Source organism: Branchiostoma lanceolatum, chromosome 3, assembly GCF_035083965.1.
Source record: "Branchiostoma lanceolatum isolate klBraLanc5 chromosome 3, klBraLanc5.hap2, whole genome shotgun sequence".
NCBI classification, from domain to species: domain Eukaryota; kingdom Metazoa; phylum Chordata; class Leptocardii; order Amphioxiformes; family Branchiostomatidae; genus Branchiostoma; species Branchiostoma lanceolatum.
This window is the reverse complement of record NC_089724.1, coordinates 10050126-10074027: the sequence shown is the minus strand read 5'-3', so window position 1 is coordinate 10074027 and position 23902 is coordinate 10050126. Positions and strand designations below refer to the sequence as shown.

General features: G+C 41.3%; 1 protein-coding gene across 4 annotated transcripts in view; it reads right to left on the bottom strand.

The window, feature by feature from the left end:
* The window catches only part of LOC136430132 (low-density lipoprotein receptor-related protein 4-like), a 67496-nt gene that overhangs the window by 16735 nt on the left and 26859 nt on the right, over positions 1 to 23902 (bottom strand). For 3 of the 4 annotated variants that reach the window (XM_066420450.1, XM_066420449.1, XM_066420452.1), the window contains exons 2-18: positions 11474 to 11620; positions 10830 to 10946; positions 9733 to 9846; positions 9241 to 9357; positions 7902 to 8024; positions 7314 to 7433; positions 6541 to 6657; positions 5961 to 6086; positions 5360 to 5491; positions 4936 to 5061; positions 4471 to 4701; positions 3698 to 3778; positions 2595 to 2751; positions 1951 to 2168; positions 1334 to 1510; positions 868 to 990; positions 103 to 311 (exon numbers count right to left, since the gene is read on the bottom strand). In XM_066420450.1, coding sequence (XP_066276547.1) covers positions 103 to 311; positions 868 to 990; positions 1334 to 1510; positions 1951 to 2168; positions 2595 to 2751; positions 3698 to 3778; positions 4471 to 4701; positions 4936 to 5061; positions 5360 to 5491; positions 5961 to 6086; positions 6541 to 6657; positions 7314 to 7433; positions 7902 to 8024; positions 9241 to 9357; positions 9733 to 9846; positions 10830 to 10946; positions 11474 to 11620 — 2435 coding nt within the window. The remainder of the gene's footprint in view (positions 1 to 102; positions 312 to 867; positions 991 to 1333; positions 1511 to 1950; positions 2169 to 2594; positions 2752 to 3697; positions 3779 to 4470; positions 4702 to 4935; positions 5062 to 5359; positions 5492 to 5960; positions 6087 to 6540; positions 6658 to 7313; positions 7434 to 7901; positions 8025 to 9240; positions 9358 to 9732; positions 9847 to 10829; positions 10947 to 11473; positions 11621 to 23902) is intronic. The other variant, XM_066420451.1, reaches the window with a different exon arrangement.

Sequence of the window (23902 nt, the reverse complement as noted above, 5' to 3'; positions counted from 1 at the left end):
TGGATTCAAACCCAGGACTTCTGGGTTCTGGGCCAAACACCCTTCCATTATGCCATGTGACGCCACGTTGCAAAGAGAAATACAAAACATAACATCTCTAACCTCGACCTCAGAGCCGTCCCACTTTGCCCTGTTAATGGTGTCGGCCGTGACGTCTGACCAGTAGATGTGCCCCTCCTCGCTGTCCCAGTCCAGCGCCACGGCACTGCGCAGCTCGCCCAGCGGGAGGACAACGTCCGCCTTCTCCCTCGTGTCAAACGATATTCGACGGATGTCTGTTCTTCTGGCAACCAATAGGAACTGTTCGATGTCTGCAGAGATGTACAAACACCACATACATTTTACAAGAAACCTTATGATGATGATGACATCTATGTTTAACTTACATTACATTTGTCTCAATCATTCATATTGGACATTTCATTTGTCTCAATCATTCATATTGGATACACCTCTTGATCAAGTCAAAATTAGCCTGCATGCAACAAATTACAAAATGTCTACAAAATATTGATAAACCTAAACACACAAATAAGTATAACACGGGACAGAACTATGTGATAGGGCTGTCTCCAGCTTTAAATTTTTTCCCGTCCCACTCACTGTTTGAAAGCCCATGTTGTTAATTTTCGTTGATCTGTCATTTAAGCTGATGGAAATACATTTTCATCAATTTCATGTGACGACGTCCAGATTGTTTGGATGGACGGTATGAAATTGTTTTCAGTCCCAAAAAGCAAATGTCCTTCCTGTGACAGAGGGATGGGTCCTGGAGGCACCGGGACTAGAGACAGCCCTTGTTCATAACCAAACTGTAACAACACAGGACAGCCCAAGACTGACAGAGTGTGTGTCCTCGTGTCTTACCATTTGCACATTCCTTCTCGTTGATGAGCCTGATGCCGGTGGGACAGTGGCAGGAGTAGCTGGTGGGGTTCTGCAGACACAGGTGACTACAGCCGCCATTGTTCTCCCCACATCTGTCAACACCTACAGGGAAAGAAATGCACCAGCATCCTTATAGATGAGGAGAGTTGTCTTTCTTTGTGCTTTGTGGTGAGTACGAAGACCATACAGGTCTCAGGCGCATTTCCTGTCCACCATATTAACCATTCAGCTTTTCCCCCCATTTAACAAAAATATCTATTACCACTACCAGAAACAGAAGTGACAACTTCCAAACAGACAATTTTGCTGTGATACCTTTTATGAATAATAAAAATTCAAGTACAGTAAACTGAAATTGTACAGTGATGAATAGGGTTTTTCATTCGTGCAAGATTATCTTCTAAGAATGTTTTGAATTTGTTAAGTCGTGAGTTATTATACATACCTGGTGGCTGTCTCATGGGGTGGAAGGTGCGGACATCCATGGGGAAGTGCAGCCGCTCTCGTAACGTCTCAATCTCATTCCCGGTGAACTTGTTGGCACTGTTGATACTCTTGGTGTGCCAGTCTGTCCAGTACAGGTTATCCTCAAACAATGTGATGGCAAAGGGGTGGGGCAGACCTGGGTAGGGAGGAGGGTGCATTGTTAGATCAGACAACGTCACTTACAAGTTACAGGCTACATGAAGGAATTTCAAAACTCTTTATCTTTGATTGAGCAAGGCTAGCAGTTGATATGGAAATTGCAAAAGACTTGCTCATATGAAATTTAAAGCAAAGAACAAGAGACAACAAATAAAGGTAGCAAGCATAGCATTTCCTAAGTGCAGAGTATGAACTTGAGTCATTTAGACTCTGTACACTGAAGAAGCCACATGGCGAAACCGATCTGTGTGACAGGCTGAATTTAAGTTCTAAATGCATGGGAACTATGTTGCTCCAGATGTCTTACTGAGGGATGACTGCAGTACAAAACATGTCGGTTAGCTGAGGAATGAATCCACTCTACTTTATATAGCATTTTGTAATGAAATCAAATCTCAGATCAGACTGCTCCCCCACCTTGGCTGATGACAGCCTTCCTCTCTGTACCATCCAGGTTAGCACACTCGATGACATGGTGCTTGGCGTCGGCCCAGTACAGTTTGTTGGTGGCGTAGTCAAGAGTCAGGCCGTTTGGCCAGAACAGGTTAGTCTTAGCCACCGCTCCCCGCACAGTTCCGTCCATCCCCGCTGATTCGATTTTTGGCGTGGAACCCCAGTCTGTCCAGAAAAGTTTCCTGAACAAACATGCCAACAAAACGTATTGATCAGGATATGTTATATTCAAAATTATAATGTACAAATTCAGATAGATTGCTACCTAGCTGTTTTATGTCAGGGAGGAAATAATTGATCCTGGCTCTTCCACATGACATAACAATCACTCTAGAAATGTTGCTAAGCTAGCCTTAAGTTTCAACGGTGCAAAGCAAGTTTACAGCAAGCAATTCTAGTCACTACCAAATCACTGATAAACATAGTACAGATTACATTTATTTTCCAGTTAGTTGACATAACAGACAATTTTTCCAAACACTAGTGATGTGAATGCTTCATTGTGCTCAACTGAGGTGTACAGTTTGAAAATTGGCACCCACTTCAATTTCAAAATTGGGCTTTATGAATAATAATAATAGGATTCCTCTTTAATCCAGGCTTCTTACCCTTCCAATGGATGGACAGCGATGGCTCTGGGTTTTTCCACATTCTCCCACAGGACGACTTTCCTGTAGGATCCATCCAGATGGGACACCTCGATCCTGGCCGTGCCGGAATCTGTCCAGTACAACTTGTTCCCTACCCAGTCTACTGCAACGCCACCTAGCAGGACCCAAAGGAACAACATCAGACTTTGGTGGCACATTTAAAACTGATCCTAATGCAATTTCTTAAGTTACGCACCGTTAATTTATTGCACATTGCGAAAACCATACAATGTGAAGTAAGCCTCCCAGTCTTAGAATGTTTGATTTGAAATGCTAACTAACCTGAACTGACATTTTGTCCTGCTGTTTCTCACCATATTATTGTCCGCCAGTGATGCCTACTCATGCACAAAACATCTGAAGTATGCAGAGCCGAAAATTACAGCTTTCAGAGGAAGCAATAAATTCACTAATAAGCATGTGTTAAAAAGTCCACACCCAGGATTATACCCTGGTGACAGGTCAACTGTGTGCAATGTGATATAATGTGAAGGCCACTGGGGTACTAATGTTTACAGGGAAAACATATGGCATTGGCAAATGTCACTTGACACAAATGAATTAAAAGTATTCGTAGTCTAATAGTTAGGCCATGACATTGTTGATTTGATTATATGGATGACATCCTCTGGGAACCCCAAAACTGATGTGAGCGTGTGAATAAATACAAAGTTTGGTAAAAAAAAAAAGTGCCTTCATAATGAAATTTACGTGGTCAGGAAGGATGAACAAAACTTAACACACAGAGTATGGTATACAGAAATATAGATTCTTCATTTTTGTTCTTTCAAAACTTCTTTTTTCACATTGGAATTGACTTTGGCATTATAAGACACTAGTATCCGTTTTCCGAAATATTTTTTTGTAATCCACAGCATGTATTTTCTCATTTTGCTGCTGTTTTTTACGATTTACAGAATGACAAAACTTTTTTTTTTTGGAAACAGACAAAAATCGATGCGCGCGTGGATGTCATCCATATAATCAAATCAATATGGCCTTACACCAAACAAAACAGTACAGGCAAATCAATGTGTTTTTTTAGTTATCATTCTCCCTACCTGCACTCTCCAGTCCAGCAGACACTACCGCTGTGGGGTGTGAACTATTCATGCTGACCACTACACTGGACATCGCAGAGCCTAGAACATGGGTACAACAACACATGGCTCCACTTTGATGTGTCCCCCTTTCACAATTCAAACCAAGAAGTGCCTTTTTTAGAGTTCTTTCCAGTTTTCAAAAGAATGAATCCCTTCTGCGAATACTCTTCTAGTCATATGACAGAAGACATAACTGTGCCAATCATTGTATTTTTTAACAAATTACACAAGCAAAAAATGCTCCATATCTTAGAAACAGATTCAATAAATGTCACTTTAAGTCACATAATTCAGCACCAGAAGGGTTTCATCCTTTTCAAAGAAATACCAAAAGTCATCCCAAAACCAGCAGCAAAATTTCACCAGACTTTCTCCAGTTTCTTTTTAGTGTGTGTTTTAGCATTTCTTTAGCATTTCTCAGAAACCAAAACCAGCAATTAACGAACCATCCTTAAAGAACCTTTTCTCAAAGTAGCACCAACATGCCTTGTTGCACCCATGTGTGGAAGTCTGGGGACAGGCCATGTGATAATGTGTGGGACAAGTGGAGGTTGTCGGCATCGTTTGCATGTTTTATTTCAACACCGAACTGTCCTGATTCTACTGACATCCGATTCTGCTGTATTTTCCTAAACCATCACAACCTTCCCAACAATCGCATGTGGCCTGTCCCAGCCTGTTCCTAAAGCACCACCAGAAAATCCTCTCCTCACCAACACAGGAACACTCACCTGGGCTCTCCAGTCCCGTACTGACCACCTCGGCCATCCCCGAGCCGTTCAGGTACGCCCGCATGATCCTGTCCAGCGTGACGTCGGACCAGTAGACCCAGTTCAGCTCCGAGTGGAAGTCCAGAGCGATGGCGTTCTGCAGGTTACTCAGGATTGGGTCGTAGTCTGATCTGTCCGGGTGCATCCGCCGAATGTCGATACGATTGGCAAACAACAGCCAAGCTTCAGGACCTGCAAAAAGCAATAGATAATTTTTTTTAATTGAATCACTAATACATCCATACGTAGAAGAAAGTATAGTGGTACATGCCAGTGCTAAGTATAGAAGAAAATACTACATTTCTGCATTTACAGTATCTTAAACTTGACAACTTTATCTTGCAAGCTATTTCACTATTCACTACATGACATGCAGCTAAGCTGCTACAAAAGAGTGCATGTCTGTCTACCAGACAGCAGTCTTACCCAGAGCCTTGCAGCCCTTCTTGTCAGGCTTGAGCTCGTACCCTTTGACACAGGAGCACTGGAAGCTGCCGATGGTGTTGTGGCACATCTGACTACAGGTCCCCTCCAGCTGGCACTCATCGACATCTGGGGATGAAAACAAATCAACTCAACTGAAACTTAAGTCCATTTTCTATCATTCAACATTACCTTCCTTTTGACATGTCAAATTTCTAGCTCATGTCTCACATGGAAAAATAGCCATGCTCCAACCTTGCCTTTCACACAGAATCTCCTGAAATGAGAGCTTTGAAGTGTGACTGATTGTAGCAGAGTAAACATGAAGCAGAGCACTCGTTTAACCTTCTCCCTGCTGCCTTACTCAGTAACCAATAGGGAATTGGGTGCCAAACGGCTACTGCAGTGTGCTTAAGGTTAAACATACCTGCACAAGTCCTTACGTCCGGCATGAGGCTGTACCCCTCGTGACAGGAGCACCAGATACGACTTCCCATCATGCTGCACTTGTGTTCACAGCCACCGTTACCGTCCTGACAGGAGCCTGGAACCTCGATGTCTGTGGAGGAAACAGAACAGGATAAGAATTACAAATATTCCAACGTACAGGTGAGAAAAAAGAAAAGAGACACAACAACCTCAGGACTCCTCTGGATTTGTATGTCCAAACTGACTGCCACGCTAGGATTGGTGTCAAACAAGACGCTGCCAATATGCTAATTCCAGAGTGCTACCATCGCCTGCTCAGATGGAATGATACCTACTACTACTACATATCGTATAGGAGCCCCTACAGTCCATACCCACAGACATCAACACCATGATTCAATCATCCAAATTATGAGCTGTTCTGTATGTATGTACAATACATAGAGCAATGACAAAAGTCCATTTTGATAATATAAATACATACAAGATGGAGAAGCTACATTGTATGGCACAGCATTTCCAAGCTACAAGGAGACCAAACCAAGTACAAGTAAGCAAGTCTTATGTCAACACAATGGTACAGAGTGAAGTATCCTTACTACACTGCCGTTCTGGTGCCTCGTCACTGTTGTCTCCACAGTTGTCCACACCATTGCACAGCTTGTGGGAGCCGATACACCTGGTGTTGTTACACCTGTACTGGTCAGGGGCACACACCTGGGGCGCTAGGGGGACATACGACAGAATATGGGCTTATGGACGTGGTGGTTTACATAGAAGTACTACTTATACATTTTTCCAAAAACACTTACAAAAGGTTTTCATAGTCTCTATGCAAGTTGCAATATGCAAGTTGTTCGATCAACACTTAGTAACTCTTTCAAAAGTAATAGCTTTCTATTTCCCAGTATTGATATCAGGACATTATTACAGCGATGATAACATTTCACAAAAAGCTTAAATACAACTTCCAACATTGACAGATTATCATGACATTGCACTTAGGGGTTGTAACAGGTGGAGAGGCCCTTTACTTTTTGTCTCAGATTCCAGTCAGTACTTCAAACAAATGTTTTGCAATCTGTACTACATATCTTAAGTATTTTCAAGTAATAGTGCAAAGAGCCAATTGAAAACACATCATGAAGAAAACACATCATGAAGGAAGTGAAGACTCACCACAGTCCACCTCATCACTGTTGTCAAAACAGTCGTCCTCGCCATCACATCGCCATGACAACCGGATGCACCGCCCGCTCTGGCAGCGGAACTGGTTACTGGCACAGCTGGGGGTGGCTGTAAACAAGCAGACAAGTCAACAACTGGGTTTTTAGGTAAACAGGAAGGAAAGTAAACAATGAATCTGACTGTAAATAAATGGTACTGGGTAGGGGTGGATACCGGTTTGCTGGACCTGATTCGGACCTTTATATCATCCAAGAACCGAGTCCAAAAAACCTGAAAGCCAAAACCTGAGTCAAAAAAAACCTGAACAAAGTACAAATCTATTTTTCTATTTTGTTTGATAAAAAGTGTTTTGAGTGTCCCCTCTGACAAAAAAGGCATTTAGAATAAGTGCAACATTCAAATATCAAACACTGGTTTATCATCTCTGGACCTAAACTTGGACTTGGACCTTATTAAGCCGAACCAGTATCCACTCCTAGTACTGGGAAATAACAGCAAACGGAAGCAAACCAGTGGGAATGCACAGAACAGGTCAAAGTGCTATGTAAACAGCAATGGGGAAATTAGAATTGTTGGCAAATTGCACATGGATAAGAGGTTGTTATTTTGGTAAATGCAAGAGGTACAAACAGAGCACTAAGTTTGCCAGGATTAGCAAAACAGTGTTTTTCTTGATTTGGAAATCTCTCCCACAACTTTTCAGAAAAGAAACAATTAAATGACGTACAACAGCTTAGCCTTTTGAACAGAATTTCTTTACTCACGGCAGTTCTTCTCGTCTGATTGGTCATCACAGTCGAAGTCCCCGTCACACTGCCATGCAGCGTTGATACAGATCCCACTGCCACACTGGAACTCTCCTGACCTGCACGGCTTTCTGGTAGCTGTGGTACAAGTGAAACAAGCACAGGTGTCAAATACATAGCTGTATCTTAAATACTTCTGCTGGTATCTTTTAACAGTGCAGTGTTATTACTGTAAACCTTTCAATACAAGGAAGTCCAAATCTCAAACAGCATGCTACAATTACTTAGCTTTTACAAACAACTTTGTAACATTATTCACAACATGCAAGAATAACAAAAGCCCCATTCCTAATAAGTGACTCTTGGGGTAGATACATGTATATGTACATGTCTGAGCTCTTGTAGTTTAGATACTAAACAACAAGCCTTGCAATGTTATCACGGCTGCCAAGTCTGATGTTTGTAGGTCTAAACACTTACATTTATATCAAATGGCTCCAAGACTGTCCTCCCTAACAAAAACACAAGGTGGCTCTTCTGGACCATATTATTCACTTACATAAACTGGCAGGCAGCATACACAGAGAAGGGACTTTCACAACTTACCACACGCTATCTCATCACTCCAGTCCCCACAGTCGTTGTCACCGTCACAGGCGTATACCTCCAGGATGCAGCGACCGTAGTCGCATCGGTACTCATCTGGGGCACAGGTCGCTGGCATGGTAGCTGGGCACAGAAAACATTCATGACACCTCTTACTACATTGTACATAATAACGACTTATGCTTCTTTTCTTATTCATACATGAAGAGTTTCTTGGATTGTAGTCTTTTGAAATAATCCATATAATTTTGTTATCAACTTTTTACTGTATATCTTATCAATATTTCTCCAATGGAGAAAAGAGATGGCCCTACCATAACCACTTCTTGCCCAATTCTACCAAGCAATAAGCCCTGCCAGTTGGTAACCTTAAGGTCCCATTTCCACTAGACGGATATCGTTGAGCAAAATTGGACTTTTGTGACCCTTGATATTTGGGAGAAGTATGATTTGAAAGACAGCAAAACACACAATTATAGTGCAAAAAAAAAATTCTTTGTCAATGAAATTTGTTGAGCTCTATTATAGCGCTGGGTTGTTACTAGTCACAAATGTCCATTGCTAGGCAATAACACACATATTACATAGCCAACAAATTTCTTGCTGAGTAGCAGGTGTTTGATAGCTTTCTACATGATTGAACGTGACATGTTGTTGCTGGGCAACATGCAATACATGGTTCAAGTAGTCTTTAGAAATGAGGTTGATTTGCAGATGACAAGAGCTTCTGGCAGTCATCAACTGTCAGGCGTTGCTTAGACCCCCTGTTCACTGGATTGAGACTGTTTGGCCAGAAAAATTTTGCCTAGGTGCCAGACCCCCAAACTCTAAAATATCTATAATAGATATTTTAGAGATTGGGGGTCTGGCATCCAGGCTACCAAAACTGGATTTGTGTGACCTATGATTTTATAATAAATTGATCAAGATGTAAAAGTATGATTTGAAAGACGACAAAATATACAAAACTTGCAAAAAGACACTTCTTCATCAATGAAATTTGTTTGAGCTACTAATGAGATTATTTGTCACTCAACGGTTGCTCAACAGTCGCAGCCTCAGTGGAAAGGTGTATAGGAAGGGCATCCTGGTTGGAGCTGCATTCGTCTTTTGGAAGGGACGTAAAGTGGGGGTCCCGTGATCCAGGATGTTACTCGAGCACGTTAAAAGGCACTACAACAGCCTCATTACTCATGTGGTTACCTACTACTGGCTGTACTTCAGATAAATTTGAATGTATTATGAAAGCACCATTTGCGAGCAAATACAGCATATTTCACCATGCAAAAATGCACTGTTCAAAAATCGCACTTTGAACATAATTGATGAGTGTACTTACGACAGTCCTCCTCATCAGACCCATCAGTACAGTCCCTGTCCTTGTCACATCTCCAGAGGGAGGTGATGCAGCTGTTATCACCACAGGTGAACTCTGCTGTGGTACACGTTCTCGAAGCTGAAACAAAAACAGTAAATTCTCAAAATGAACTCAAGCTGGATAAACTATAGCAATATAAGACATGCTGGAAATATCTATACTAATCTGGTGGAGCAATGTTTCATTGTTAAGTTTAGGATACAGTAGTTTGTGGCACCCTCTACTGTATATACGTACCATAAAAATGTTCAGACAACTCCCTTTTTACCATTAACTTGGTTTTCCATAGATAGCTTTAACAATGGTAGCCCTGAACCATAAAAATCTTGACAACAACAAAAAACTACAAATTTTTTGTAGTTTAATCAGCTACAAAAGGTTGCCTTGCATAAATGTACAATACTTTTGAAAATAAAAACCCTTTGATGACCAGACCATGGAAGGTGAACTCACGGCAGTTCTCATCGCTGTTGTCGCCGCAGTCATCGTCACCATCACATCTCCATCTGTTCCTGATGCACTGGCCATTCGCACAGGCAAACTCATCATCCGTGCAGTTTCTGGGAGCTATGGCAGGACAGAACACAGGATTATTGAAATGTTTTAGGCAGATTCAATGAGGCAAAATACAGCAATACTGTACTACCAAGATCCTTGCAGTTACTGCAAGAGAAAGTACAGTGATATTGGGATGATTGTCAAAGTTGTGACTTTCAAGAATAAATAGTTTAAAACTTAAACTTAAAATCTTTAAATAAATGGATTTCAAGAACCTTTGAATCAAAAGTATGGGGTTTTATCATGGACTTTCCCACATATACTGGGCAAGCATAAAACAATGCCACTTCCCAACTTAAAGTGGTTTTGTCCTCAAACACTGTATATTACACACCTTACCCAAGCCTGCTTGCCATTACTTAGTTTCTCAACAAGCAACTAGTTTCTCACTTGTCCTGGGAATAGCTAACTGTAAACCTTTAAGTTTAACGTTGGGAACACATAACCACTGAGTATTAGGCTAGAGAACAGCTTTATTGTAGATCCCACATGTTGTACATCAGTGTGGCATGCCAGGAATCCTCACCTCCACCCACCCAAGTCTGCCCATAACCTACAACTACCAGGCACCGAGCCTCACATACATCCTACACATGTGTGTTGGGACAGCCCAAATCCCCCCAATAGTGAAAACATCTTTGATTGATCACGTTCAGGTGGACATTTCAGCAGCTATCATGCCTACTGCAATCCTTCTCAAAGAAGACATATGGAGGGCTAGAACATTTAACTACTTAAGGTTGCCTGCATGGCGAAATACAAATTTGGATGTCCTTTTCAACAGCCTTAAGCTTTGCGTGCCTGTCTTTAAGTTTCACGAAAAAAGATATCTTTGGTATCTTGCCTGCCTGAATGACTGTACAGTGTAAAACTGGAGATTCCCTTGGAGCATAGATGATATCATCATTGACTTGTCAGGGCAACACTGCCAGTTTTCAACTGGAGAAACTTGGTGGACAAAGAAAAAACCTTGGATGAAAAGGCGTGCTTACGACAGGCAATCTCGTCCGAGTCATCTCCGCAGTCGTTGTCTTGGTCACACAGCCACGAGCGCCGGATACACTTGCCGTTACTGCAGGTGAAGTCTGCGTCTGAACAGGTGGGGAGGGCTGGAAGGAAGGGGAACAGGACCAGGAAGTGTCAAGAAACTTTATCAAACTGGTGCCAAGTAGACTGAGTGCCATTCGATTACTACCAGGGCTTCTACAAATTATCAGGGTAGCGAGTAAAGGAGCCCAAGTAGTAATCGGATGGTACCTAGGTATCAATGTCAACAAAGTTGTTTCTAGCATCCTGCAGTAATTTCTGATTGATTAAACAAGTTTGGATGGACATCTACATTCAGTAAGAAACTCTCTACTGATTGGCTGGTCATTTAATTAACTAAAAAAGGCTCCAATGTGATTGGTTGTTACCAAGGTAGTAAACTCCAATACTTCGATGTCAACAAACTTGTTTCTAACATCTTGCAGCAACTTCTGATTGACTAAATGGAGTATAAGTACATTTGTAGCTCTGCTTCATTTGCATGACTGTATTACTATATTCAGTAAGATTACTAAGAAACTCTCTATACTGATTAGCTGGTCATTTGATTGAATATAAAAAGGCTCCAATGTGATTGGTTGTTACTTACTGCAGCCGTCTTCGTCGCTGGAGTCCCCGCAGTCGTTGTCCCCGTCACACTGCCACTGGGAGGGGACACAGGTGCACTCGCCCCAGGGTGTTGGTTCACACGCAAACTGGTTCTTCCCACATCGGCATGGGACCTGGGCCGCACTCACTGTCAACACACAGACGAAATGCATGTACAACTTTACGTCAATGAAGGCTAGACATCAAGGTAGACAATATCTAAAGACAGATTAATCTCTACAACTGGATTAGATACAGAGATTACCTCAGGATGTTTGGAGTGACAGCCATCAATCTTCTTCGGTGTTACTGTCAGTTCATTCTAGTGACACTAAAGAAGACTGATGGATGTCACTCCAAAGATCCTGAAGTAATCTCCTTATCTTAGCCAGTTAACAGTAGAGATTGATTTGTCTTCAAATATCTTGTACGACTACTCATAAGCTACCCTTACAGCAAAGTCCTGGAGGGAAACATAAAATAGATACAGATGACTCTTAGACAGATTTATAAGTGTAACAGTGAATAGTAAATGCCTAATATAGCCTGACTAAATCACTGGCAGCCCTTCTACTGGAAATGGCCGCTAGAAGGGAGGCCTAATAAGCCCCTGACAGCGAGAGACTGTGTAACACAAGCTAGAAAATGCCTTCCTAGGGATTCCTATTAGTAACTTTTGCCCTTGAAACAAGATATGCTCTTATTTTCTCCACAACTGGAGAGGGCAGTGACATTTGGCAAAATCAATATATCAAATCTTCATTCATGGCTTCATGTTACAATCTCTGTTTCAGCAATGCCTCATTATCTGGTCAGATGCCAAACTGCCTATGGCTAATTTTGACAGTTACCAATACATGTGTGCACAAGACTTTGTAATGTTATTTCTTGCATCTTTGAGATATGTGGCACTAACTCAAACTTGGCAAGACAAGACAGACTTTCACACAATGAGAATGCTTCCCCTGGACATTTGCCCTCCGCACACACATTTTCACTGCCAGGGACCTGTGACAAATGTGAGTCCCAACGTGTAGCGACACCACAGATGGGCCCTCTCCCATACAGACCCTTTGGAACAGTGTACCACAGGGCGCTTCCGCCACGAGCTGGAAAAGTTTCCTGCTACACAGGCAGCTCTCAAGAGTGACTTTGTCTCTGAGATGAGTAAGGGACAAACTATGCAACACTAGAGATGTGAAGATGGGAGTTGGTAGGCATGGAAAAAAACGATAAGAGAATACCACGACTGTTACGATTTTAGCTACATTTGTCAAGTATGTCCAGTATTTCATTTTTCACAAATTTTCCATTGCTAAATCTATGTGCTGCTTACGTCTAAAATAAATTTGTATTTATACATTAGTCATAATAGTCTGGGAAATTCAAATAAAGCTCTGTCAGTTTTCTAATCATAATTTTGAAAATGTAGACAATGACAGGAATAGCGATGTAGGTTACTGTACATGTATGTATTATTCCAGTCTAATTCAGTCTACAAGCAGCACTATACACCATACAACACATACACGTTTATATAGAATATGAATATACAAAAACACAAATTCTGTAAATAACATAAAACAAGCATGTATCCCTAGCAACAGTGACTACAAGTATTCAAACAGAAATATCCAACTGAGCGTCCCTGCGTTCCTTTTGTAGAGCCAGTTCTGTTAACAATGGGGTATTTCCTGGGATTCTGCCCATGACATTGACTTGGCACTCTAGGTAGGGGTGCTGGCGTCTAATTACAGCTCAGAGGATCCTGACTCCCAGGTTCGGCCCCAAATAATGGGTGTTTGGACTGAGGGCTGTTAACAGAGATGGATGCTAGTGGTGGGGGAGTAATGGTGGGACCCGGGGGTGCTGGGGTAATGTCAAGACCACACAAACTACACAAAGAGCGCAGAGCTGTGACAAATGCTTGTTTGGGAAAGCGCCAGAATTCCTGCCTGACATTGTTACTGCACAGATATATTGGCGAAATAAACTAGCAAAATAGTTCTTCGAGTAATAAAAGGATGATGTCCTGACTCCAATACAAAATACTCAGGTAGCATAATAAAACACCGCAAATTTTCTCTGAATAGTAAGAAATTAATCCTGACCAAATCAATAAATGAAGTATTCAAAAAGTATTCAAATTCTTCCAAAGCAGAGAGTTACCAGCACATATTGCAAAAGTAATTAGTAGGCAAGCTCTACATTTTGTACATCTCAGTACATCTGTAAGTTCTCAAACTGCAAATCTCTTCATCTGGGCATCACATATGCACTTGTATCCTATCAGTTACCATTTTACACATGACCACAGGAAGACAACACCCTATGATGTCCTCAAATATTACAGTCGGCAACATTGGATGGTTCACATGTGAACGGTTCTGAACTGAGGAGTTTTGTGCCGGGCTGGAACAGCTGACCAGCTGTCTGAGGTCTTATTTGTAGGCTTGGTGGGTGAGCCCAAGCTCAAAGTCACGACCACACAAAGGACCCAGGGGGAAGCTGGGAGTACAGGAAGTCTCCACACAAATTGGAGATGGCGCTAACTTAAGGGGTGCGAGAGAAAAAGAACAAACTAGACAGTAAGTGGTACTGGGGCAAGTTCCTGTCATGAAGGGATTAGGTCTGAGATCACTGCCACTGGGAGTGAAGCCACTGCAGACTTAGTCGAACAGTGCCTCTTCTTTCCAATTCACTAACTGTAACTCTTGAAACTTTCACTGTGGTATCATTTTCACAAATTCATGAAACTCTGACTATGCTTTTCCAATGCATTACTACTGTACTACAGAACTGTCTCAACCATGAATTTAAAACACTGCGAAAACCTCCTTTTCCCTTTAACTGTGGCGAAAGGAAATTAATCTACAGCTAGTATCATAACATACTTAAGTCCAAGGCAACATGCAAGACTGCATAGCTGTGGTGGAAAGACAAAAAATTCTCTGTGATATAAATAATAATCCTTGGATGATCACAAATGGTTTCCTGACAGGCATGTGTACCACAACTGTCAAATCCAACTCAGGAGTCAGATGTTGATCATTCTCAAGGGTACTTTTGTAGTTAAGTACATCCTGTTTAGAGTATAATTGTTAATATAAAGGTCCAACTCCAATTATAATTGCTACAGGGAGTTGAAATCTCACAGCAGAATATTTTTCTCCCCAATAGCATTAGTTTGACATAACAAGGTGTGATGATGTCAATGAGGGTCATGCTCTAAGCTCCTTTCCTTCACTACATATATAGAGAGCTAAGGCCAGCTTTATAAGGATCTCCCTAATTGGCCCAAAGCTAGAAGTCTTTACACAGAAAAGGGCACTAATGCCATCGGGGTTACGGAGATTTTCCTCCATTGTCAACTGCTGACAGCCAGGAATAAAGGAAACTATGCCTGATTCAGTGCAGCCATGTTCGTTACAATGTGGCTCATAACGAAGGTAATTACTTGTCGGTGAGGGACACTTGACTTTTTAAGATAAGTCAACAAGTTTGACTTCAGTCCTTTTTCTGCCACATATTCTCGAGGAGTGGGAGGTAAATATCTCGCTACTTGAGCAAATGATGACGACTATCAACAGTAGGACAAAAATGTATGGTAACTACCTTACAATCAATACATGAGATGCAGGGAGCAGTATATATTCTCTCCAATAAAAATGACAAATTCAAATGTTGAAATCACCTTCTTGTTGCATTCAAAAGACAATCTGACTTTCGGGAAAATACTTTCTGCAAAACTGGCAACTTATACAAAATTCGACTCCCCATCTTCCCTGATCATCCCTAACAAGGCATATCTCATGCTTTCGGAATGTAAAGTTGGTCTTTATATGAGCTTAAAGTACTACCGGAGTACTTATGAGATCACCGAGTCCTGACTCTTGAATGCATCTTAACAATTCTTGTATACAAACAGCAAGGGGAAATCTTCCCATTATAGATGTACTATTAATATCACACCTTTATCAGCACACAAAAAAAGAATGACATCAGAGAAAACTTTGTATTTACTGTATTACTCCTGTAGGATTGTCCTACTAGCGTGCAATGGCCTTATTATCAGCAATACAGCTGCTTAGCGGAGGGCTACAGTTTGAATCAAAGTCAACATGTTACTGTTTGTGGTTACAATACTTCACCGGTATCGTTGTCATGATTAAGAGTGCACCAAACTTTTAAAAGAGCATAGATAAGCCATGGTTTATAACCAATTAGTTCCAAATCCATATTTACAAAGTACAGAACAAGTGCATTACCTCATCTGGTAGTTTAATAGTTGGCAATACAGAGGGTTTAGATACACTGTTAGAAAAAAATCATTAAGGAAAAATCTTGAATTTGCTAAAAAAATATAATCCCAATGGCTGTATTAATGCACCATAAAATCAAAAGGTCTCTCACACGGGAATGGGGGAGAAGGTGATTTTGGTGCTGCAAAATTTAATCAAGTGTCCACCAGGTAAACAGAAGAAAAAGGGTTCATTGTTCTGCATTTCTACAGGTAAATGGACAAGAAGAAGTGCTGACTGATGCTTGTATACACTCTGATACACATCAGGACACACTGGCACCACAACTTAACAATACTGTACTTTACAACTGAATAATGTCTGCACTGTTAGCGCTGTCTAAAAATGAAATACAAAACCTGGGAGGATATGATATCATACTACACTGTATTCATAGACACACAAAGATGAACAAAATCTCAAGCAAAATGTGTACTTAACATGTATTTCTATAAAACGTCAATTCTGGCATTATCAAACTAAATACGATATTATATCTTTACCAATGTCTAGACCACAGTAACAAGATAGGTGTACAATGTGTAGAAAATGTGTGGAAAGTTGTCCACCCACTTAAAGAATCAGCCATAACAGGTAAGTTCCCATGGTAAATATTTGGGACATGGCCAGCGGCAGGGAGACAGGGTAACATTGCTACCACACTGTTTAGTCAACACAGGAGTTGGAGTAATGTTTGGCAAAATTTCCTGTATATGACATGTCGTAACAATTCACTACACATAAGTATACAGCAAGGTCAATATATGATCCCCTTGTCCCATATCAAGAGAAGGGGTACTATATATACAAAATCATAGAAAGACAGAGAGAATTTTGAATCTTTCACATCCCTTACCTGTGGACAAATTTTGTCCTTAAAACCCAAGAAAAGAAATTAAATGGTTAACCAAACTGGACATCTAAAACAATGTAAACTAAAACTTTTAAGGTGAAGGGGTAAAGTTACCTTCCCATCTTTCCTCTCTTCTCTATTCTTCTTCCATGCCTTCCTCTCCTTCAATTCACATTTGAAAACTTTGAGCTGAAAACTTTAAATTTCTCTCCCCAGCTTTTACCTCTCCGTCCCCAGGGTCCTCCAGTAAAGCAGAGTTAACTGTTGTTAAATACTTAAGTACTGACAGACATAGCCCGTAATGTGCTAACAAATATGGTATACATCAACTTGCACTCAAGCATTCACAGCTTACATGTCAGACCAGACAAAGGTATGTCTGCAACATGTGGCTTCAGTGCAGGTCGCCAAATGGGAGATACATGTTGGAATACTTGCAGGGCTCCCACAGGCAGTTTGGCCCCTTTGGGCATCCATGCCATGTTTTGCAGTAGAGGACTTCAACTGTGCAGCGCTGTCTCCAGGACCCATCCCTCCGTAGCAGGATGGAAATTTGCACGTTGGGACAGAAAAACAATTCGCCCCGTCCATCCAAAATATCTTAACTTCATGACATGAAAATAGTGTATTGTTGTAAGCTTAAAATGACAATATCCATTAACAAGATGGGCTCCCAAACAATAAACTTTTGGAGACAGCCCTGCTCGGAATGTCCGATATATATGAATTTTGGTCGGAATGTCAACATTGCTTCAAAACTTCCGATAAACTTGGCCAAGTTGCATGAAAACACATCATTTTAGTTTAACCCATAGCCTGCTAAGACAGCCACTTGACACCAAATGTGTATTGGTTACCTAGTTAGGCAGTAGGGATGAGGTTAAATTTACTTCTCAAAATGCAGGAAATGGACTTTGAAAGAGGTAGAAATTATAAAATGTCTAAGATTACACTAAACCCCCTTCCACTTAAGAGCAAACCCAACCTAAGGAAATAGTACATTCATAGTTTGTCAGAAAATTGGAAAGGCCAGTAAACTGTTAGAGTGTACGGTTACTTTTCAACCTGACATGTACCTGCCTTCAGTTACTATAAACACTGTGTACAGGCAGGGGAGTCCATATAACCTCCAGGTCACCCCTGGCTCAACTCATCTCTCCACAGTGAGGAGCAATCCCTACCTGATCAGCTCTGTACTGATGTGTTGGGGAATCTAGGGTAGAGGGGTTGACAAGGTCATGATGTTATCTATGGGCAGTGTTGAGACATACCGAGTGTGTGTCCACAGATTCCTGGCCTCCTGAGATGGACAGAAGCTGTCAGTAGAGACGTTAATGACTAAGGGCTGGCCAGGTTTGCCAGCCATGGGAGGCTAGGAGCTTGCCATTTCATTCCCTATGTTGTATTACTGAAAAAGCATTTAACTTTTAACTTGCCGTGGTTTTAATTTCACAGAGGGGGGGAAAAGGAGTGTTCGAGGTGGTTCTAGGTTTGAGTTTGAGTTTTGAGTTCGTAGCAAAAAGCTTACAGCAAAAACCGCAAACATAAAACCACCGCAAACATTTCTGCATTTACAGTATTACAGCCAGTAGGTACCCATCTGAGTAATGAGGCTGTTGTAACGTGTTCGAGGCACATCCGTCTTTCATTTTACGTCACTTCTGAAAGACGGTGCAGCTCCAACAAGGACACTCTTCCCAAGTTCGAACCAGGGTCTCTGATGTTATGAATATATGATATATCCTGAGTCTTTTATTTTAATGTTCATCTTATCAAACAGTGATTTCAACAAAATTAAACAGAAATGGATACTATTACAACTCAAATACGTGTGTATCTACAAATCAAAATGGCTGTAACCAACGATATTCAATTAAGTCAGACTCTTTCTTATTATATCCGTTCTGGCCTGTTTGTTGCTTCATGTAGGTGGACTTCTCCTGTCCTAAAGCTTGGCATGTAAGTCTTTTGTTGTAAGTGCTCAAACTGGTCCTTCTTTAGGACTAATAGGATGACTTGAAGAGTCCACAGTAAGAAAAGTCTACTTACCACTATTGTGTCAGACTATTACAGTACCAGCACTGAAAAACTAATGTAACAATGTGCTAAGTTCAGGGGATCTGTCCATTGTAAAATGGCGACCAGGATTCAAGAAGTTGTAAACATTAGGCAAAGAAGTAAAGTATCACAAAGACTAGACTTCCTTTATGCCTCCCAAAGTGTATCCCAAGAAAAACAAATCTACCCCAAAGTTGTTCCCCTTCACTTCACTTTTCCTCAGCAGAGGCATTCTTCTTTGTAAGGAAAACACAGGTATGAACATGAAATAATCTCAGGTGTCAAGACCTCGGAAAGGAGTACTTAAAACTGAAGTCTTATAAAAACAAGCTACGAGTAGTTAAAAGTATATCTCTATGTTGCAATATATTCTTCAAGAAGTGTCACACGAACAGAATACAAAGGAAAGACTGTCTTCATGATAACAAACTTTGTAAGAAAATAAACAGGTGCTCTATTTCAGACAAAAAATTTGTCTAGGTTCACAATGATTTTCAAGAGCGTCTAATGCAACCTCATAAGTAAAATTGGCATTATCTGGAAAGTCACCAAGAATACATACAATTCTGTATTCAGTAACTCATCCTAATCTTTATCTTTCCTTCTCTCTTTCTAAGAACTGAACCTAGGGAGTGAGAAGGCAACAAATTCCAAGAACAAGACATAGGATCGAAGGGGTACCATTGCATATAATCAACACCACCAGTACTAGCAGCAATGTGTGAGTCTACCACATACATAATGCATGAGCACCAGTATGCCCTCTGTCACCCAAACATCCCTAACATCAAGTTCACAGGAGATTAGCGACCTACAAACATTTGCTGAAGTCATTATGCACAAATATCGCCTCCCGACCACACGTCACTCAAGCTTCCCTGCCTCAAAAAGGTCAGGACAACTTCGAACTCAAGGACAAACAAGTTGAACACACAGCCGTTAAACTGGGCATTAACACACTGCTGAGCTGTTGACGAACAAATGTTTGGCCTCCCTGGCGTTCGGTGCTCTGCTGAAAGCAAGTTGCTTAGATTTAAGACTCATCTTCTACGATGTTAGGCGTACGCACAATTACAAAGACGACTCCAAATCTGGAAGAGAAACGAGAAGAAAAACAACACTTCCAACGACTTCGCCCTTTAGGAGTAGAAACTTCAAACTGTATAAACTCCTGATGGGCGACTGGTACTATTCCAAATGTACCTGTCAACAGCCAAAATCTCCTGGTCACCCTTCAATGATCAAGGGTACCTTTTTGTGCAAAGACTTAATGAGGTTAGGGGACAATCTGAGGACCACTTCTCACCAGTCTGAATCTAATGAGCTAGGAATATCGTTGGCAGGTGGGTCAAATTTCTTACCCTGTTTCTTCTGGGTTTTAAATACTAGTAAATGACCCAAACAGAATCCCAACTTCTACCCATGCATGCCTTTGTGATTGTTGCCAAACTCAGTGAAGGCTGGTAGAGGGGAAACAAAATAAGAGGGAAAACAACAGTTTTACTTTTAGAGTATCCCCACTTTTCTTTTTATCTTATACACTTGACAACTGGTCAACTTTCATAGCTGTCATGGGGATTCTTGATTCTTGTACATCTCAACAACTTGACAACACCGGAGTCGCCCGGGGTTATTTGGACTGGCGGAGCATTACCTCAGCTATTCCTTATGTCAACACAGCCAAGACCTGTAAAAGCCGCTTGTGATTCTTACAGCCTCTCGACAAGTAGGACCATCACAGGATCAGTGCCTATCTGGGATGACAGTGGGTTAAGGTCATTTTTAGGAGAGATACGAGCCTGATCATAGGGTAGTTGTTAACTCCATACCATTCAGTAGAATATTCTATTCTACTAACACCTATCATACATTATTGTTAAAGTTTATTGCAAATTCCTGCCCGTAGGCTAATTGCAAGTATATGTACATGTATACGTAACACAGAGTGGACGAACAGATAATGATGAACAATATAACATATGACTACTCTAGTCTTAATCATAGATTAGATTAGTTCTCTACATGTATATTTGTCAACAATTAGCAATAGTTCGACTATCATGTGCGTAAGGGCCAATTTACACACAGCTTTTCTAGATATCTGGACTGCAGATATCTGCCAGGCGACAGCTTTTTTCTGTGTCTAAACAGGAATTTTATGGTCTTAATGAGGGTTTTTTTAGATGTCGGGAAAATTTCAGCCGACCACTCTGAAGCATTCGCCCGACAACTCAGCGGGAGTCCCCGACCGCTCCAGCCGGACGTCTAAACAGAATGTGTCGCGTAGTAGACATCTGTAGGTCGGGGTTCACGCTAGTTTGCATATTTGGCGGGCGATAAAGCGGGAAAACTTCTTAGCATCAAGGACCATTTGTTCCCAAACGGACGACGGACTTCTTTCGTGATGCCAGATCGTTCGGTGGATCGGCCCTCCCCCCTCCGCCACGACAAGGGCAGCGAGTAGGAACGCAGCGTTGATTCTGACCGGTCGCTGTCGTCTTCCCCGGTACCTCAAACGCCTCTTACGCTCAACCCTTGCTTGCTGCCTCGTGTTTAGCCACACGCGAGTCAGATAAAGAAAGAATACCATAGTCATCATGACGAAAAACACAGGCGGTTCTCCCGCCATTTTGAAATGCGCGCAAAAGGTTAAATACTAGTAGGGTCACGAGTGCAATCAGCGCGCTGCGTGAGTCCTGCGGTACTTCCTGTCGGTGTGTATAAATGCGTCCAGATATCTAAGGCTCAGATGTCGGCGGATTTTTAGATATCTGAAAAAACTCTGTATAAATTGGGCCAGTTACAATTGTCGTGCAATAAAGCTCTTCTTCTATCACTAGTTTTGTCACATCCTGTATACATGAGTCATTTCCTGGTAGTATTTCTATGAGGGCTTTCCAACTGTCTCAAGTTCTTTAACATCACATGATATTTTTATCATGAACTGTCTAGAAAAGCACACAAGTTCATACAAAACCAATTACTTCCCCAACACAAAAACAGCAAGGTACACACACATGCCTAGAGCATCTGGATATTTCATTTCCTAAAACTGTCAGACAGTGACTTCCCCCTGGGACATACACAGCTAGTTTTCCAGGTCTGCGCCCCTCCCCCTTGGTGGGGGCCCCTTTGTCCTAGGTGTCAATATTTAGACAATGTCTGCTCCCATCCTCATTAATATCCCATTAAAGAAAGCTTTTAATCAGGTGGGCACACAGGCAGTTTTGTCAACTGTGATCCTGGTGATAATGAGCTTTTGTCAGGGGGCATCCCAGTTGGATTTGTGTGTTAGACACAGCCAGTTGGCTAGGCTTCTCTTCTCAAGGACTAGGCACACCTGCAGAAAGAAAATCCCATGTCCCAGGAACTAGTCTACATTCATCCTTACATGTTGGGCGTAACATGTATACATTTTCCCTCAGTAGCAAATAGAGTGGCCAAGGCCACAGTCATCTCTCTATCTGATAGTGAAGACAAAGGGATCTTGAAAGTGTGAAATACACTACTGGTCATAACAATGGGAATGAATACAAGCATCAAGGCCATCTATTGTTTCTGATGCTGAATTTTATATAACACCTCCCACAGGTCTGTCATTGTCACAATCGTTTGTTAGGAACCATGGGGAAAATGACCTACACTTCTTCTGTTCTCCTTCAACAAATGAATAAACTCTTCTCTTGAACAAAAACCACACTAAAACACTAACTTATCAAGAAGACGTGTTCCTCTGCAAGTCAATACACTGTACATTCATTTATTTTTATGGAAACTAGAATTCGCAGTAGGAGGCAAAAGGAGGTTTTCACGTTTTTAACTTAAGGTCACGGTTGAAACAATACTGTAGTACTAGTAGTACTGTAGTGATAAATTGAAAATGCATGTCATGAATTGCATGGTGGTGAGGTCACCACAAATATACCAAAAATAACCCCACTTCAAACATTTCAAAATTTACAGTATGTTCCCTTTCAAAAACTGCGGAAGGATCTTTAAAAAGACTGTTGTTCCTTTCTAGCAAGAGAAGAGGATGCCTTTTAAAAGTATTACAAGATCAAAGGAAGTTATCCGCCATGGCCTGAATAGTCCTTTAGGTCGACTCAGTCGAACACAGCAACAGGTGTACTTAATGAGATAAAATGGAACATGCCAGCTCGGTTTATTTTGACTTCAGACACACTTGTGCCAGAGAGTTGAGGTTTTTAGAGGTATTTTCCTGTCCGAACAAGAACCAATCGATTAAAACTGTGTAACCTTAATGACCGATCACCCGGGAGACCTTCCGAGCACCTGACATACTCCAGGCCCAGTGTTAAGTACCACTTAGGACAGTCGGCTGGTATAATTACAGGGGAGATCACTCAATTAGCAGTGATTGAATTAATGAGCGGCCCCAGAATAAAGTGCTTGTCGGCTTGATTTGTGGTTGGTGGAGAGATACAACAGGTGTGCTGATGAGTTACTGTCTGTCAGTCAGGAAGACGGGTGAGCCCAATTCTAGGTCACATTTGTTTACTGATTCACAAATCCATTCATCTCTTCATTCAATTTACTCCAAATCAAATTCTATAGTACAGAAAATCAAATATTTGGTGACTTTGAATTTTGATATTCTACCAGTGTAACTATAGTACCATTTTGAGGCAAATAAACTATTTTCAAGTTGATGTGTCTTCTTCCACTTCTTTTTCAACTTCCTTCCATCCCTCTATCTCTCAATTTCTCTTTTCTTCCATCCTTATTTTGACATTTAATTTCAACACAAAAGTCTACACATTCCGCACAGACAAGGTTTAGGTTGACTGTGCAACTCTTCAAACAGTTCCTGAAGTGGGTAAAAGGTTTGTGAGATTTATAGCCACCACCTAACCAAAATGGCTGCCTCGGGCGAGAATGTGAGCCGATAAGATGCTTGGTGTGCAGAGTATGTTCAGAAAGAAGACACTTTGTTAAAAATGCCAGTTTGTTACGTGGGAATGGGCATGTAGCCATGCTTGAGGAATGGATGCTAAGAAAGATTTAGAAAGTTGCACATGTTTATCATCATTCAAGAAGTAATACCTTTCATGCAGGTTTACAAGGATTTAAGTGCATCCCACTTGTGAATTTATGCCTTTGTTTATCTGCAAAGTTCATTTTAGGAATTGACTTACCAGAAACAGGTTTCATTTTAGGAAGCCACAAAAAATTACCAATGCCACAGAACACAGCATGC